Raw genomic sequence first — 15,912 nt, 5'->3', positions numbered from 1 at the left:
TCATGGTGCTTAAATAAAGATATTATTAAAACTATCAGCCATGTACCATCATTCCATCCACAATGGAATACTATTTGGCATAGAAAAAGATGAAGTCATGTAATTTCCTTCCATATGGATAGATAATGAGTTTGTGATGAATGAAGTTAAAGGGAAACAGAATGTTGTTTCTCATATATATATATATATATATATATATATATATATATATATATGTATATATATATGTAATATAAATAGATATAACGAAAACAAGAAACTGAGTAGAAGAATAACAAATGCCCAAAAGCAATAGAAATTGTTAATAAGAGAACTTACTTGCAGTATAAAGCTTGCCATTGGGGAATAGTCACATAGGTCAGGAAAGGTACAATTACTATATTGGTGGAGGGAAGTGGTCTGGAGGAGACAGAGGGAAGCTGAAAGTAAGTATAAAGTGCCAGCTATAGAGGCAGGCTAGGGATGTGAGGGAAATTGGAGACATTGGTGGAGGCAAGTGGTTGCTGGTGAAGTGATTTATCGGTGTTGGAACACCATGACTGAAACTCAATTGCTAACAACATTGTAACTTGAATATTGATGAGGATTCAGTAATTTTTTTAATGAAAAGGAGAACATATATATACATATAATAAATGTATAGACATTTATTAACAAGCCACAGATAATCTTGAAAAACCACAATATGTTACTACATATATGTTTATATATAAATAGTAATCTGCTCACAATGAAATTAACAATTATCTAGCTGAAACTCAAAATTGTGCCAATGTTAGTTGCAGATTAAAATAAATACACATTGCATCATGTAGTAGGACAGTAATAAACATTGAAGAAACTTGTAGGATGATAGTTTAGCTTGTTGTGGTATTCCATTTATGGTGATGTTTATATGTTTCCAACACACATAAATCTTACATTTTATTAGATACATTATTTGTATATAGTTATACCTGTTTTATGGAAAACAATAGTGTGTGGATAGTGTTTTTTGGGGGGAGTGGGTAGTTTTTGGACTAAATGTTGTGATCCTTAAGGAATATTCCTAAGGAGTAACCTTGCAACTTTCAGGATCCTATGTGATGCCGAGTACCGGGTCAGCTACATGTGAGGCCTGAACTTCCGTGCTGTCTCTGTAGTCCTATATTTTGTTTTTATCTTGGGTTATAATTTGGGGTTCTTGGTGGACAATGTTCCTGGGAACCACTGCCAGATTTTTTCAAGCTTGAAGAGCTCCAGTACCTTGTACAGTCCCCTTGACCTTTATCCTTTAAAGTATCATACCAATATCTTTGACATCCCAAGAATGTTGATAGTTTCAAGAATTGGTAGGAGAAAAAAGATTTCATTGTATGAATTTGTTTTTGAAAGATTTTTAGAATTTTACTTTGATTTCAAAGGTCATTTATTTCCTACTTTTTACTTGCAAGCAATGACTTGGAAAACTACATTGATTTAGTTATAGTGATAAATGAAGAATTGCAGTTATGGTGGGAGTGAAGGAAGAAACATAAGTTCATTTTTCATGTCATTGAAAACCTTTGAATTTAGCCTTAATCATCAGTTATGGAATTTATAATAGTAAAGTAAAAGTCATAACTTAGCATGTTTATGTCAGGCTTAATGTAACTTATGATTACTGAAATAATTATTATTTCATAATCAGTTGACAAGAATTTGGAATATTTTTCCCCATTACCTATACTTTAGACTCCATTTAAAATATATATTTACATTGGAACTATTTCTGTTAAAGCCAGCAACATTTTTCATAGCGATTATCTCATTTTGGCAGCAGTTAGATACATATGCTGCTACATATACATATACTATATATACTTTTATAATGCAAACATGCAAGTTTGAAACAATTTACTAATATTTAAATTGTATATATATATATATATATATATGCTGCTCTGTCTGTTAAACTTTGCATTTGGAGACTAACTGTAGTTTCAACTACTCCAATTTGTCAGATTTTTAGTTAAAGGTAATAAGATACATTTTTAGTTTATTTCTTAATACAATAAATTATTAGAGATCAGTTGTGTTGGATTGTTTTTATTCGTTCTGGAGGATTTGGTAATCAGCCAGTAACAGCTTAATGCCTACTTTGTTTCACAAAAAATTCTGGGAGACATAAACATGCTCTTATCTTTGGAACAAATATGGCCTTCCCAACAAACAAAAGAATTTAAAGAAACACTGGGAAGAACACACTAGTCTAAATACATTGGAGCTGAATTGAATTGCTTCTCAAACTAATATTAGGCTAATAATTAGATTCAGATAACAGTTGTCATGGCCATTTGATACTGAGTAAATAATACTTTCAGTAGTGAGAATGTCTGGGAAGTCTTTGTGGAGTAGGGAAATTTTTGCTGAAGTTTGTGATTGAGGTACAGTACTCAGTAGTGCCTGGTGCATAGTGAACACTCATTGAATATTGGCTCTTATTGTTATTCTCTTCAACAACAGCTGGGCTTTGCTGAATGGAAAGGATTATGGCAAACAGACTTGAATAAGAAAGATTCTTGGTTAGTAATGACTGATTTGCTACAAATTCTGTGGTATTTCAGTGAAAATAATTAATGCTGGTTTTATTCTTAGTGTATATTGGGTGGCTTGTTTTCTTTTTACTTTAGAAATGAATATTGTTTACCAATAACAGTTTCGTGAATCTTACTTAATTTTTATCTTATTTTTTAATAGGAACATCGAAATTTACCTTTTATGCGTGAATTGCGGTATCTATTTGCACTGCTTGTCGGCACTAAAAGGAAATATGTTGATCCATCAAGAGCAGTTGAAATTCTTAAAGATGCTTTCAAATCAAATGATTCCCAGCAGGTAGCTTTATTGTGCTTGTTTATTTTCTAAACATTTGTATCTTATTAAAAGTTAAAATGGGGTAAAATATGTAATTAAAAATCTTCAAATATATAACTATGCTATGTCAATAATAGAATTCCTGGTTTTAATATCCCTAATTTTGCATAGGGAATGAGGGAGATGGAGGACATTGGTGGTGGGAATGTTGCCCTGGTGAAGGGATGCATTCTTTTTATGACTGAAACCCAATTACAATCATGCTTGTAATCATGGTGTTTAAATAAAGATATTAAAAAAATAAAAAATTGAAATAGATCATAAAAAGGGAAATTTTTTCTCAACTGTGTATTACCTTGATATTATTGATTTAGTTTTTTTACATACTGATATGTAGTACCTTTTTGATTCATTTCTTAAAAACAGTGTTGAGAATTTACCTATAAAAATTAAAATGCATAAAAATAAAAAAATTAAAATACATGGAAAAGTAGTCATAGAAATTTTAAAAAGAACATAGAAGAGAAACAATGAAAGTAGCAAAAGGAACAGAATTGACAAGAATTCTATGGGCAGAAGGTAAAACATGATTTCAAGAAGGATACTTAGAAGTCTGTTTGTTATGTGGATATGTGGAGAGATTATATTTGGAAGTAGATTTTGATTCTCTCTTTCTGGTAGTTATTTTTCACTTCATTGTGCATGACAAAGATAAAAGAATATAAAACATGCTTACATCAGGCTTTTCTTTTATTGTTTTCTAGTAGAGTTTAGGGCTCGATATTTGTAGTCTTATTCTTACCTATAAACATAGTGCTTAATATAAGTCAAAAGAAAGAACATTTCTAAAATGATTAAAAAATAGTGTAATTCTAAGTATTTTTATTTTTGGTAAATTTTCAAATATGATTTAAAAAGTCACTTGTTTGCTATTATTTCTTTTTCTTTTCTTTTCTTTTTTTTTCTTTTTTTTGTCCTCCAATTCACAATATGGACCAGGTTAAGGGCCTGGGTTGAGTTGTATATGGGATGCATTTACTGTTCCTCCTCTTTCTATGCAGTCAGTGTAAAGAACACAGCCTGTGGTAAGAATTGGGAGGCATTATATTTTCTTTTTTCTTTTTTTGCTATTAATTCTTAAGGCATTGCTTTTCTTATTTTATTTTCCTAAGAGTTGATACATTCCACAGGTATATACTAGTCTTTTTTTTCTTATTAATTTTCTTTCTTTTTTGGTTTTGGTTTTTCGGGCCACACCGTTTGATGCGCAGGGGTTACTCCTGGATTAGTACTCAGAAATTGCCCCTGGCTTGAGGGGGACCATATGGGATGCCGGGAGATCGAACCACAGTCCTTCCTTGGCTAGTGCTTGCAAGACAGACACCTTACCTCTAACGCCACCTCGCTGGTTCTTTATTAATTTTCTTTTACTCACTTCTGGCTCTATAATTAGGGATCACTCCTGGAGATGCTCAGTAGACCCAGGGATCGAACCTAGGTTGGCTGCCTGCATGCAAGAAATTAACATGCTGTTCTAACTCTCTGGCCTCTTCATAATTAAAACCTAATTGTGCTCTACTCACATTGCTATATAACTCCAGTTCCTAGATTTAGTTCATTTTGATTTAAATTGTGTAGCAAAGGCCTAGGTTTCCAAATAGTGTGGGGACTCTCCTGTGAAGCTGCGGATTACCCAGGTGGCCCTACCAGTGCTTAGAGTCCATGGTGCTTAAGGCCTTCATGACCATATTTCATAATGCTTAGGGCATCATATAGTATTCTGGATCAAACTGGTACCAACCATGTGCATTTGCTTTAACTTTGTATTATCTTATTCTCTTTAGTCCCAAGCCTTATTATTTTTTATGTTCATGAAAGGTAGTTGATTTTGTTGACAACTGCTTAAAAATACAGGAATTAATTTCTTCTGAAAGGTATTGTCATCGCTAATACTTTTTCATCTATAGTGTTGCACTATAAATTGCTATATAAAAGTGGAAAGTTGTTAGAGTGCCATAATTATAAAATAAAAAGAAACAAAACTTATTATTGAGCAGTTCCAGAACAAACAGGTGTTGTCAGAACCTTGCTCCATCCAGAGATTCCAAGGGAGAATTGTTCCTTACCTCTTCAGTCTTCCAGTGGCTTTTTAATTTAATTTAATTTTATTTTGTTTTGTTTTTGTGTGTATATGGGTCACACCCGGCAGCGCTCAGGGGTTACTCTGGCTCTATGCTCAGAAATTGCTCCTGGCAGGCTCAGGGGACCATATGGGATGCCAGGATTCGAACCACTGACCTCCATGCTTTCTCTTAAGGTTCATTCCAGTGGCTTTTGATATGCCTTAGATCAGGGGTATCAAACTCTCAGCCCGTGGGCCATTTGCGGCCCTCCATACAACATTATGTGGCCCATGGCCGGCCTTCAAATAACGTAGTATTTACTATTATTTGCTTACCATTTGGGATATGCAAATGTTTAATGCAATTTTTTGCGTTTTTTTTCTTACTAATGCGATTTTTTATTGTGAATATTCGGTAAGCGAATAATCGCGAATATTTTGCACCTAGTGCAGACGTCGTTTCCGCTGCTCCTGCCCACTGTCCCTTGCATTATTGAAGGCCTAAGGGAGAGAAAGGAGAGAAGTGTATTACAGAATTAGATTTTGTCATACCTTCATCATGACTTCATCAAAGCCTTCAGTGAAGAGAAAGATTGATGATGAGCACAGACATTTTCAGGAAAAGTGGGAGACACAATATTTCTTTGTTGAACAGAGGGGCATCCTCACACGTCTTATTTGCTCAGAGAAAGTTGTAGTGCACAAGGAATACAACTTGAAACACCATCATTCAACTAAACATGCTGAGGAATGTGCAAAATATCAAGGAAATGAGAGAGCCAAGCGGGTTGCCAGTCTTAAAGCATGTCTAATGAGGCAACAAGATTTCTTTAAGAAAGCAACCAAAGAGAATGTTGCATCAGTCGAAGCTAGTTACATGGTTAGATGATTGCTAAGGCAGGGAAACTTTTCACAGAAGGAGAGTTTGTTAAAAAATGCATGTTACAGGCTGCAAGTATTATCTGTCTGGAAAAGAAAGGCCAGTTTAGCAAAATCAGCAGAGTGCATTTCTGACATTTCAAGTGACATTTATCATCAACTGTGTGAGAAAGCCAAATGTTTTGATGCATACTCAGTTGCTCTTGACCTCGAGGGCACAGCTATAACAGATACTGTGCAGGTCACAATTTATGTCCCTGGTGTTGATTACAATTTTGAATTGACAGAGGAGCTGCTCACAATAATTCCAATGCATGGCCAGACCACCGCTAATGAGATATTTTGGCATCTGTGTGATGCCATTGAGAATGCAGGTTTGCCATGGAAGAGGTTTGTTGGAATAATAACCGATGGAGCACCATCGATGACAGGGAGGAAAAATGGACTGGTAGCACTTGTTCAAAAAAAAAAAAAAAACTTGAAGAGGAGGGTGTAGAGAAGGCCATTACTCTTCACTGCATTATCCATCAGCAGGCCCTTTGCAGTAAATGCCTGCCGTGTGACAATGTGATGTCCGTTGTTGTGAAATGCATCAACCAAATCAGATCCAGGGGCTTAATTTTTAGAGGAAATGGAGTCAGAATATGGAGATGTGCTCTGTTTCACCGAGGTACGTTGGCTCAGCAGGGAAAATGTCCTGAAAATATTTTTTGAGTTGAGAGAAGTGAAAGCCTTCATGGAGAAGAATGGCAATGTGGTTTCTGAGTTGAGTGATCACAAATGGCTCATGTTGACATCACACAAGCTGAATGTACTAAACAAGATGTTATAAGGCTGGGACAGCTTATCAGTGCTGCCTATCACAATGTGAAAGCATTCTCCACAAAATTTGTGTTATGGAAATCCCAGCTCTCTCATTGCCATTTCCCAGCATACAAGGAACTTGTGGATGCAGGCATACCATTCAGTGGTGAGAAATATGTTGATGCTATATTTAAGCTAGAGAAGGAATTTGATTACAGATTTGCAGACTTCATAAAGCACAGAGCCACTTTCCAAATTTTTGTGGACCCCTTTTCCTTTGATGTGCAAGATGCCCCTCCTGTGCTTCAAATGGAGCTCATTGACCTGCAATATAACTCTGATCTCAAGCCAAGTTCAGAGAGATTAGTGGAAAAGCAGACATGCATGGGCAATTTTTGAGAGAGTTGTCTCCCAGCTTCCCTGAGCGTTTCCGAATGTTCAAGCGCACCATGTGCCTTTTTGGGAGCACATATTTGTGTGAACAGTTATTCTCCACATTGAACTTCAATAAGTCAAAGTAAAGGTCTAGACTCAATGATGATCATCTTCAAGCCATACTGAGGATCTCAACTGCTTCCTTTCTAAAGCCAAATGTGGTTCAGATTTGTGAGAAGAAGCGCTGTCAAGTCTCTGGCAGCAAGGAATAGGCAAAAGATGCCATGTTCAGAAGAACTGTTTATGATCTTCACTCAATGTTCTATTCATGTTCAGAAGAAATAATTAAAACTGTTAATAATGACGTTTGAGGACTTTCTTTTTTTTGTAAAATCCCTTATGCGGCCCTGCCTCACCCCGACTTTGCCTCCTTTGGCCCCTAGGTAAATTGAGTTTGAAACCCCTGCTCTAATATAACTCTAGCTCATTTTGAGATCCTTGCCTTAATTTGCAAGATTAGGTTTCTAAATTAGGTTTTATTCTGAGATTCTAGCTGACCGTATATACCTTGGTGGGTCTGTTTTTCAATTCATTTTAAATGTTATGGATATTTATGGAATACCTCTTTTTTAATGACTTTACTTTAAAGTAATTCATTTAAGATTTCCAGTCTTAGTTTTAGCATTTTAAAAGTGAGCAGGTTGGTCCAGAAGTTCTTCAGAAAACCAGTACTGGAAAACGATTTGATAGTAAACTTGTTTTTTTATCTTGGTTTGTTTTGATAAAGTAAATATCTTGCACTGATTAATTTGTCTCTTTTGGTTGATTTATTTTCTCCCCCTCATGTATTTTACATGAAGATATTTTTGTTTTAATTTTTGCTTTAATTTATCATGATCATAAGAATCATGATATAATAAATAAAATTGCTACTACATTTTCATGCCTACCCGGGAAGCAAGATCTAATGAAAGGATGACAAACAAATGAAGTATTTGCTAGTTCTATTTGGAAGATAACTTTGCAGGTCATTCAAAAAGATTGATTGACCAGAACATATCTTAGGGAAGGTGGGCTTTGCTTAAAAACTTCTATGTAAATGTTGAATTAGAAAATTAATTTCTTCTGAGAAGAATCAAAGTCTAACTCTTATAAAATGAAGAAATTTTGATAATGTTCATCTTTATAAAATTTTATTGCAGAACACTATGGGCTTGGTTAAAAAATCCTTTAGAAAAGTCTTAGTAGAGTTGGAGAGCTAGTACCATGTTCTCTGGGGGCATGAGCACCCACATTGAAAACATTGCTGTAGAGTATATAATAATTTTAATGATCATTAATATAATACTTCTATCAAATACTAATTTCATAATTTGGTAAAATTATAAGTAGTTCTTGCATTTACTAATGAAAGATGTTATGTACTCTTGCCTTTGTGAGGAATCAGTAATCATTTGTGAATGAAGAGCTGTGAATTTTTGTTTTTTAATTCACATTTTGCATTAGCAGACTTCAAATATCAATAGATATTTATTCTTTCCACAGCAAGATGTCAGTGAATTTACACATAAACTTCTAGATTGGTTAGAAGATGCCTTCCAAATGAAAACTGATGAGGAGACGTAAGTTACAATAACATAATGCTTTACAATATTGGTTTTAGGTATGCCTTTTTTACTTCTATGCCCAGTTTCAGAGAAATAGGAAAGTGATGTAGAAATTTTAGACGTCCAATCATTATCTATATTATTTACAGCTGTTTATAATTTGTGGCCACACATCTTGGGTAGGTTTCTATTTTTTGTTTAAGATCAGATTTGTGTAAGATCTAACTAGTAAGTGACACAAATGTAAGAATCATTCCTTCTGATGTAGTTCGTATTTGTTTAATCCTATGGAGAGGATACAGAGTTCATCTTAAGCCTTCTACATACTTGTTCTAGCTCTGGTACGCTGAGCTTAGACATGAGTATTTAAAATGTGTTTAGTCTGCTTAGAGGAGAAAATATACATGCCTCAGGATACATCTATTCCTACTTTTATGAGGCTATACTCCTGTTGAGTCATTCATTTATATGTTCTTGAAGGTGGACAGATCATCTATTTAGGATTTTCACTGGACTTTGACATGTTTCCATGAAATTCAGTTAATATAAATTAGGTTAAATGAATACCTCAATATGTAGAGAAATTCAAGGTTGAAAATTCTGTTTTTTCTCTATGTTTTTATTTTGATTAGCTGCATAAGTCACTAAATGTATTAACAACATGAACCACATTAAGAATAAATTGCAGTGAAATATATTCTGTGTTTTAACATTAAAAACTAAAAAATATTTCCAGACTTATATTTTTTGTTCCAAGAAAAAAATTAAATTCTCAGCTTATATCTTCTTTGTCTTTTAAATTAAAGTCCATAACATTGTAGTTAAAAATTCGATCTTTTGTGTTTGCTTTTGCCTTTGTGCTTGCTGCATAATACAAAAGAAATTCTCATGGTCTTGTTTGGTCAGCCTCAGCGTTGAGCATATCATTTTTGTGACTGAGTAGAGTAGCACCTTTGCTATATTCTTGAATGTATAGTTCCTTTAATCCTTCAATTATTGTTCTATCACTTTAATTTTAGATTTTAGAGCATTGTTGAAGAAATCATAATTTATATAGTTCTGACTTTTAAAATTTGCTAGTGAAGCAAAACCACAACCTTTTGTCCTATTTTCATGATCCTGAATTAATGCAATTTAGAGTCAATTGTTACTTAAGATTGCCATAGAATTTTAAGATAATGGGATAAGCCAAGGAAATCTCTTACAAGGATGTCTGACATTAACAGCCAGCTGTTGAAGTTGGGAAAAACTTCCCAGGAAAGCAATTTTGACACTCAAAACTAGTCAACAGTAATGATTAAAAAAGGTTTCATTTTGTCTAAACTTACTGTATCTTAAAATGCTACATTTAGTACATTTAAAGTTTCTTTCTTCTTGGCATGTCTAGAAATTTGTGATGGTGATAACTCTTGTCATCAGGAACCCTGATTTCTTCTTCACCAAAATTCACTATGGGATTATCTTACATATCTTACATTACATATTTAGGTACTAGTGCTATACAGTATGCAGTTCCTGATTGTTGGCTTCATTTTATGGCATAATGGTTGCAGGTTTATTTTGGTATATAATAGTGTAGGCTCCTGAAAGGTGACCTTTCTTCAGATTTGTTTCTCAATTCTTAATATGTTTACTTATTTGGGGAAACCTTTAATTGACATTCCTGAACTTGTCAGTCCTTGCTGGGTCCTAGAATTCAGTGAAGATCACTCGTCTCTGTGGTTATACCCTTTGCTAAGCATTTGTCTGTTCTCAATTTGAATTTTTTTTTCTGCTGCATCATCTGGGTTGGCTAGATTTCAGTTGGCTAGAATTCAGAACACATAGCTGTGTTTGTGCAGGCATGTTGAATTTTTTTGTAGTTTAACTTATTTCTCAGCCATTCTCTTATTACTTAAATTTTCTTATTACCTAAGGACCCCCGCTTATCTGATGATTATTACTACGGTCTTTTTCCTCTTTGTTTTGGCACCTTTTTTTCTTCCCATCAACTTTTTTTTTCATACTGCCTTGATAGGTCCATTATAATGAGAATAATATCTTTGATAATTTACTTAGAGTGCCTCTGCAATGGTGCTGGATGTTAGCAGGGCTCTATCTCATGATGCTCAAAAGGCAAGATGGTCTTAAGAATCAAACCTGCAGCACTATCCTAAGTGAAATAAGCGAATCACATGAAGATGAAGACATTAGATGTCCACTTATATGAGTGATCAAAGCCTGTATTACTCATAAAAATAATAGAACGTCAGAGACAGAGTCTGGGAGAGGAATGTGTTGTTTTCTGAGTTTAGAATTTCACTTTAATACTAACAAACCAAACATTTAAAATTGGAAAATGGCTAAAGCAAAACAAAAAATAAAATGCAAAATATATGTTATGTGTATTTTATCACGATTAGTAATTTCCATAAAAAGTTAGTGGATCCACGGGGGCCAGAGCTGTGAGACAAGCTGTAAGGCATCTACCTTGTGCAATAGCCTAAGATGGATTGAACTGTGGTTTGAACCCCATCCTCCCATATGGTCCCCCAAGCCAGGGGTGATTTCTGAGTGCATAGCTAGAAGTAACCCCTGAGCATCACTGGGTGTGGCTGAGAAAAACAAAACAAAACAAAAAAAAAGTGAGTGCATCCATACATATTACCCACACACCTGTGAAAATGAAGAGACCCAGAGAAAATTTTGAATACTACATTCTGGCGTATTCAAAAGAATTTAAAGATGTATTTTTTTTACTAATGTGTTAGTGATTAAATGATGATATTTGCACTTACCAGAGATGATCATATTCCTCTCTTTAAAAAATACTTCACCAGGACTGGAGAGATAGCATGGAGGTAGGGCTCTTGCCTTGCATGCAGAAGGCTAGTAGTTCAAATCCCAGCATTCCATATGTTCCCCCGAGCTTGCTAGAAGTGATTTCTGAGCATAGAGCCTGAGTGCTGCCGGGTGTGACCCAAAAACCAAAAACCAAAAAAAAAAAAAAAAATAAAATGAAAAACAAAAAACAAACAAACATATATTTACCAATTTATCCTTTAAAAAATTCTATAGCAATGTGATTATAGCACTTTTTTCTTTTAATTTTAGATATTGGGGCCACAGTCAGCTGTGCTCAGGGCTTTTACTACTGGGTCCGTGCTCAGAAATTACTTTGGAAGCTCAGGGAAACATATGAGATGAGGGGGATCAAACCTGGGTCAGCTGTGTGTAAGGCAAACATCCTACCCATTATGTTATCATTTCAGCCCACAATGTAATTTTTATTAATAACCCAAGATCAACTTTGTTTTGAATCCATAGAGCACAAAACTTGTTTTTTAAATTACAAGTGGAGGAGGAGGGGGCACTGGTGGTGGGAATGTTGCACTGGTGGAAGGGGGTATTGTTTATGACTGAAAACCAAGTATGAACATGCTTGTAATCATGGTGCTTAAATAAAGATTTATATTAAAAAAATTAAAAACAAGAAAACTTAAAAAGTATCGCAGGTGGAAACAACCCAAATGTCTGTTAATAGGCAAATGTAATAAAATTTTATGTATAGTTGAATTGAAAAAAACAAAACAAAAATAAATGACTAATCTTAGCAGTAGCATAAAACCTCATATGAGAGACTTCCTCTTCAGCCACTCTGGCCAAAGCAAGTATTTGCCTCTTTGCTGTTGATGATTATTTTTGGATATTGTACAGTTTTCTACATACATGTGAGAAGTGTCTTTTTAATATTTGTGAAATTTATTTTAATTGATTGAATTTTTCTCTTTCCCAATAATCCAAATAGGCATGTATTATACAGACTTAAAGTGGAGACTAAAATGCATAATGCTAAAAGATAGCTAGCATTTAGCCTGTGTCTCATGGAGTAACACATCTTAATCCTTACAATAGCTATGTGAGTTCCATCTCCATATTTTCTTTGAGTGGCAGGTGGCAAACTCTAGAATACACTTTAAATACTTTGCCCATGGATTCCTTGTAAATAGCAGAATCTAGTGCATGAAAGCCACATGAAAATTTTCCTCTTAACATATGTTATTTTCACATTTTCCCTATTAAAACTCCAAAAATTATAATCACATTTATGTTTTAACATGCTTTAGGGATGAAGAGAAGCCAAAGAACCCCATGGTAGAATTATTTTATGGAAGATTCCTAGCTGTGGGAGTACTCGAAGGTATAGTCACATGTTTTCTTTTTTCATCGTTTTCGTATCAATTTGTTTAATGGCTTTCTATTTTAACCTCCCTTTGTTAATATTCCTGTTTCATTGCTATTACTGATGTTTCATGTAGAGAGGGCAGAATTAAATGAACAAAAAGGAAGATCATTATCATAAGCTAATTGGTACTTAGTTAATGTTATTCTTTCTTTAAAAAGACTTTATGAAGATGTTAATTGGGATTCAAGGCCTGAGAGGGCAGTTGTTTGATACTTTGAAAATAAAAATGGAGTTGAATACTCACTGGGCTTGTAGTGAGCATCACTTTTTTTTGAGAGCTTTAAATGTGTGTATGTTGAAACATTCTCAAATGTTTTTGAAAATTATTTTGCAAATGATTTTGAAAAATCAGTTAAGAGTGATATTTATCCATCTACTCATAATGCTTATTATCTTTAAGTATAGACCGAACCAAATTATTACTTTTGTTTTTCTCACAGAGGATGAAAACTTGTTTTTATGACATATTTCATATAATTAAGTTTTAGTTAATTAAAAGTGGCCAGAGACAGTGGGTAGCATGCTTGCCTTGCTTGTGACCAACTTGGATTCAAATCTTGGCACACTATATAGTCCCCCAAATTCCACTAGGAGTGATCACTGGGCACAGAATCAGGAGTATAGTTCTTCAACAAAATAAAAAAAAAAAAAAACAACTGAGCAAATAGATAGGAAATGCCATGCAAAACAAAAGAATCAACTTATGGAAAAATAGAAAAATAAGAAAACTCAAATGCAAAGGTAAATAGTAAGAAATTAGCCCAGATAGAAATATCCTCAATAAATGTGAAAGGTATGAACCAGGCAAAATATACAAAGTGGTTAAAGACTAAAAAACATATGTTACCCTTTAATTTAAAACATGAAAATATCCATATACATATTAAGCATACAAGAAACTTGGATCTGATACTAATATAAACTATACAAAACAAGAGAGTGGTACTCAGAGAAAGATTATTTATTAAAAGATAAAGTTATGCTTTTGTGATAAAGTGACAAAACTTGAGATGATTATGCTAAATGAAGTCAAAAAGTGAAATACCAAGTTACTTCCTTCCTATACAGAATATGAATAACTAAACTGGAAAACAAACACACAAACAAACATACAAATTGCTCTCTTTTATTTGTTATTGTTGTTGTTTTGATTGTTTGGTTTTTGTGCCACACCCATTGACATTCAGGAGTTGCTCCTGCTATGCTCTCCAAAATTGCTCCTGGCTTCGGGGACCATATGGGATGTCAGGGGGTCCATCCTAGGCTAGTGTAGACACCTTATTGCTTGTGCCACCACTCTGGCCCCAAATTGCTCTTTTATGATGAAAAACATGTTTGTTACCAATAGGAAAAGTAAAGGAGGATGGAGAAATGGAACCTGAGGGTAATTATTATAAATTTCTAAAAGTCTACCTATTTCATTCTGGTATCACCTCTCTGTCTGTTCTTTGTCACTAATTCATTACTGCATCAGTTATGACTACCTGAATATTAATGAAAAGCACACATAAATAATGTCTATGATGAATCATTCATTTGCATTTATACTAAACTTAATTTTCCCTCTTTTAACCTTACCTGATAGAATACTTGTTTTTTACATTTTATTATTTTTATTTATTAATTTTTTTTTTGGTTTTGGGGTCATACCCAGTGGCACTGGGTTACTCTTGACTCTGCTATCAGAAATTGCTCTGGCAGGCTCGGGGGACTGTATGGGATGCTGGGAATTGAATCACCATCCATCTGGGGTTGTTGCATGCAAGGCAAAGGCCCTACCGCTATTACTTCAGTCCCTATTTACTAACTTTTGTAAATTAAAAATTATATTTTAAAAAATATTAGTTTCCCTTTATGTTAAAATATTTTATGTTAAAATATTTTCTTTATGTTAAACTTTTACAGTAAATATCTTATTGTTAAATGCTCAATAGAAAAAATTCAGAAATCACAAAAAACTATTAAATAATAGTGATTTTTTTTCTTTCACATTCCTGTACTATAGTCAACTTTCTTGTTCTAAGATCTTCCACTGTTAACCAGTTTCTGTGAATGTATCTAATATTGATAGGAGTAAAAATAAAATTTAACTTTTGGTACATAATGCTTAGACACTCTGTGCAATCACATACATATCTGGTTTATATGTTTAGATATGTGTAGTTGTTGCCTGTATTGTGTGTGTCCTGTTTTGTTACCTGATTATAGTATTTTTATATATTTAATAAAAATGTTTTCATTAATGTTAGATGGGGTGGATTCTCACTGAGTGGTGTTTAGCTTGATAGTTTGATGCTTGTGTCCTGGTGCTGAGGGCCGAGAAGACTGCAATGCTATGGGTCATACCAGTAGCCTCACACATGCTCTGCATGTCCTCTGTCACTCTATGACTTGAGTAATCTCCCAGCCCAGCAAGTTTTGGGGCTATTTTTGGCTTTGACGTCACATTTGATTGTGCTCAAAATATTTCTCAGATTTGTATGAGGAATTTGCATAAGCTTGGATGCTCATACAGCCAGGAGTGGAGCTGGCCCTCAAGCATCTGCTTCAGCTGATTGACTTCTCTCCAACCTAAAGGGAATTTAACTAAACTTTAGGGTTCACTCTATTTTTTTTAGTAATTTTTTTTTATAAATGCTTTAAGCACTGTGGTTACAGAATTGTTCTTGATTTGGTTTTTGTTATAGAAAGTATACCACCCTTCACCAGTGCACATTTCCCACCACCGATGTATATATATTATACATATATACATATGTATACATCTATGTACATATACATGTGTGTATATATACCATATATATTCCTCTCTTTCTTTTAAATGTGATTTGCACTATTACTAATGAAAGATTACATGCATATCACTTTATTCCCTTTCTTTTTTTCTCTTTTTCTTTTCCTTTTTCTTTCTCTTTCTTTTTTCTTCTTTTTTCCCCTTTTCTCTTTTTTTCCCTTCCTTTTTCTGTCCTCACTTTATTCCCTTTCAGCACCTAGTTCTTGTCCAGACTGATCAGTTCCATCTACCATTGCATAGTGGACCCTTCTTTACTTTAACTGCATTCAGT

General features: G+C 34.1%; 1 protein-coding gene, 1 long non-coding RNA gene and 1 other non-coding gene across 4 annotated transcripts in view; 1 reads left to right on the top strand and 2 right to left on the bottom strand.

The window, feature by feature from the left end:
- Positions 1-15,912, bottom strand: part of LOC126025727 (uncharacterized) — a 722,173-nt gene that overhangs the window by 68,520 nt on the left and 637,741 nt on the right. The gene's annotated exons all lie outside the window — the stretch shown is intronic.
- USP25 (ubiquitin specific peptidase 25) overlaps positions 1-15,912 on the top strand; it is a 162,657-nt gene that overhangs the window by 79,051 nt on the left and 67,694 nt on the right. For both annotated transcript variants that reach the window (XM_049785496.1, XM_049785495.1), the window contains exons 7-9: positions 2,719-2,856; positions 8,561-8,637; positions 12,729-12,802. In XM_049785496.1, coding sequence (XP_049641453.1) covers positions 2,719-2,856; positions 8,561-8,637; positions 12,729-12,802 — 289 coding nt within the window. The remainder of the gene's footprint in view (positions 1-2,718; positions 2,857-8,560; positions 8,638-12,728; positions 12,803-15,912) is intronic.
- On the bottom strand, positions 3,805-3,937 carry LOC126026377 (small nucleolar RNA SNORA51). The gene has a single exon (XR_007501667.1). It is a non-coding gene; the product is annotated as a small nucleolar RNA SNORA51 (small nucleolar RNA).

The sequence above is a fragment of the Suncus etruscus genome, chromosome 13 (assembly GCF_024139225.1).
Source record: "Suncus etruscus isolate mSunEtr1 chromosome 13, mSunEtr1.pri.cur, whole genome shotgun sequence".
Lineage (NCBI taxonomy): Eukaryota > Metazoa > Chordata > Mammalia > Eulipotyphla > Soricidae > Suncus > Suncus etruscus.
This window is presented reverse-complemented; position numbering and strand designations above follow the sequence as displayed.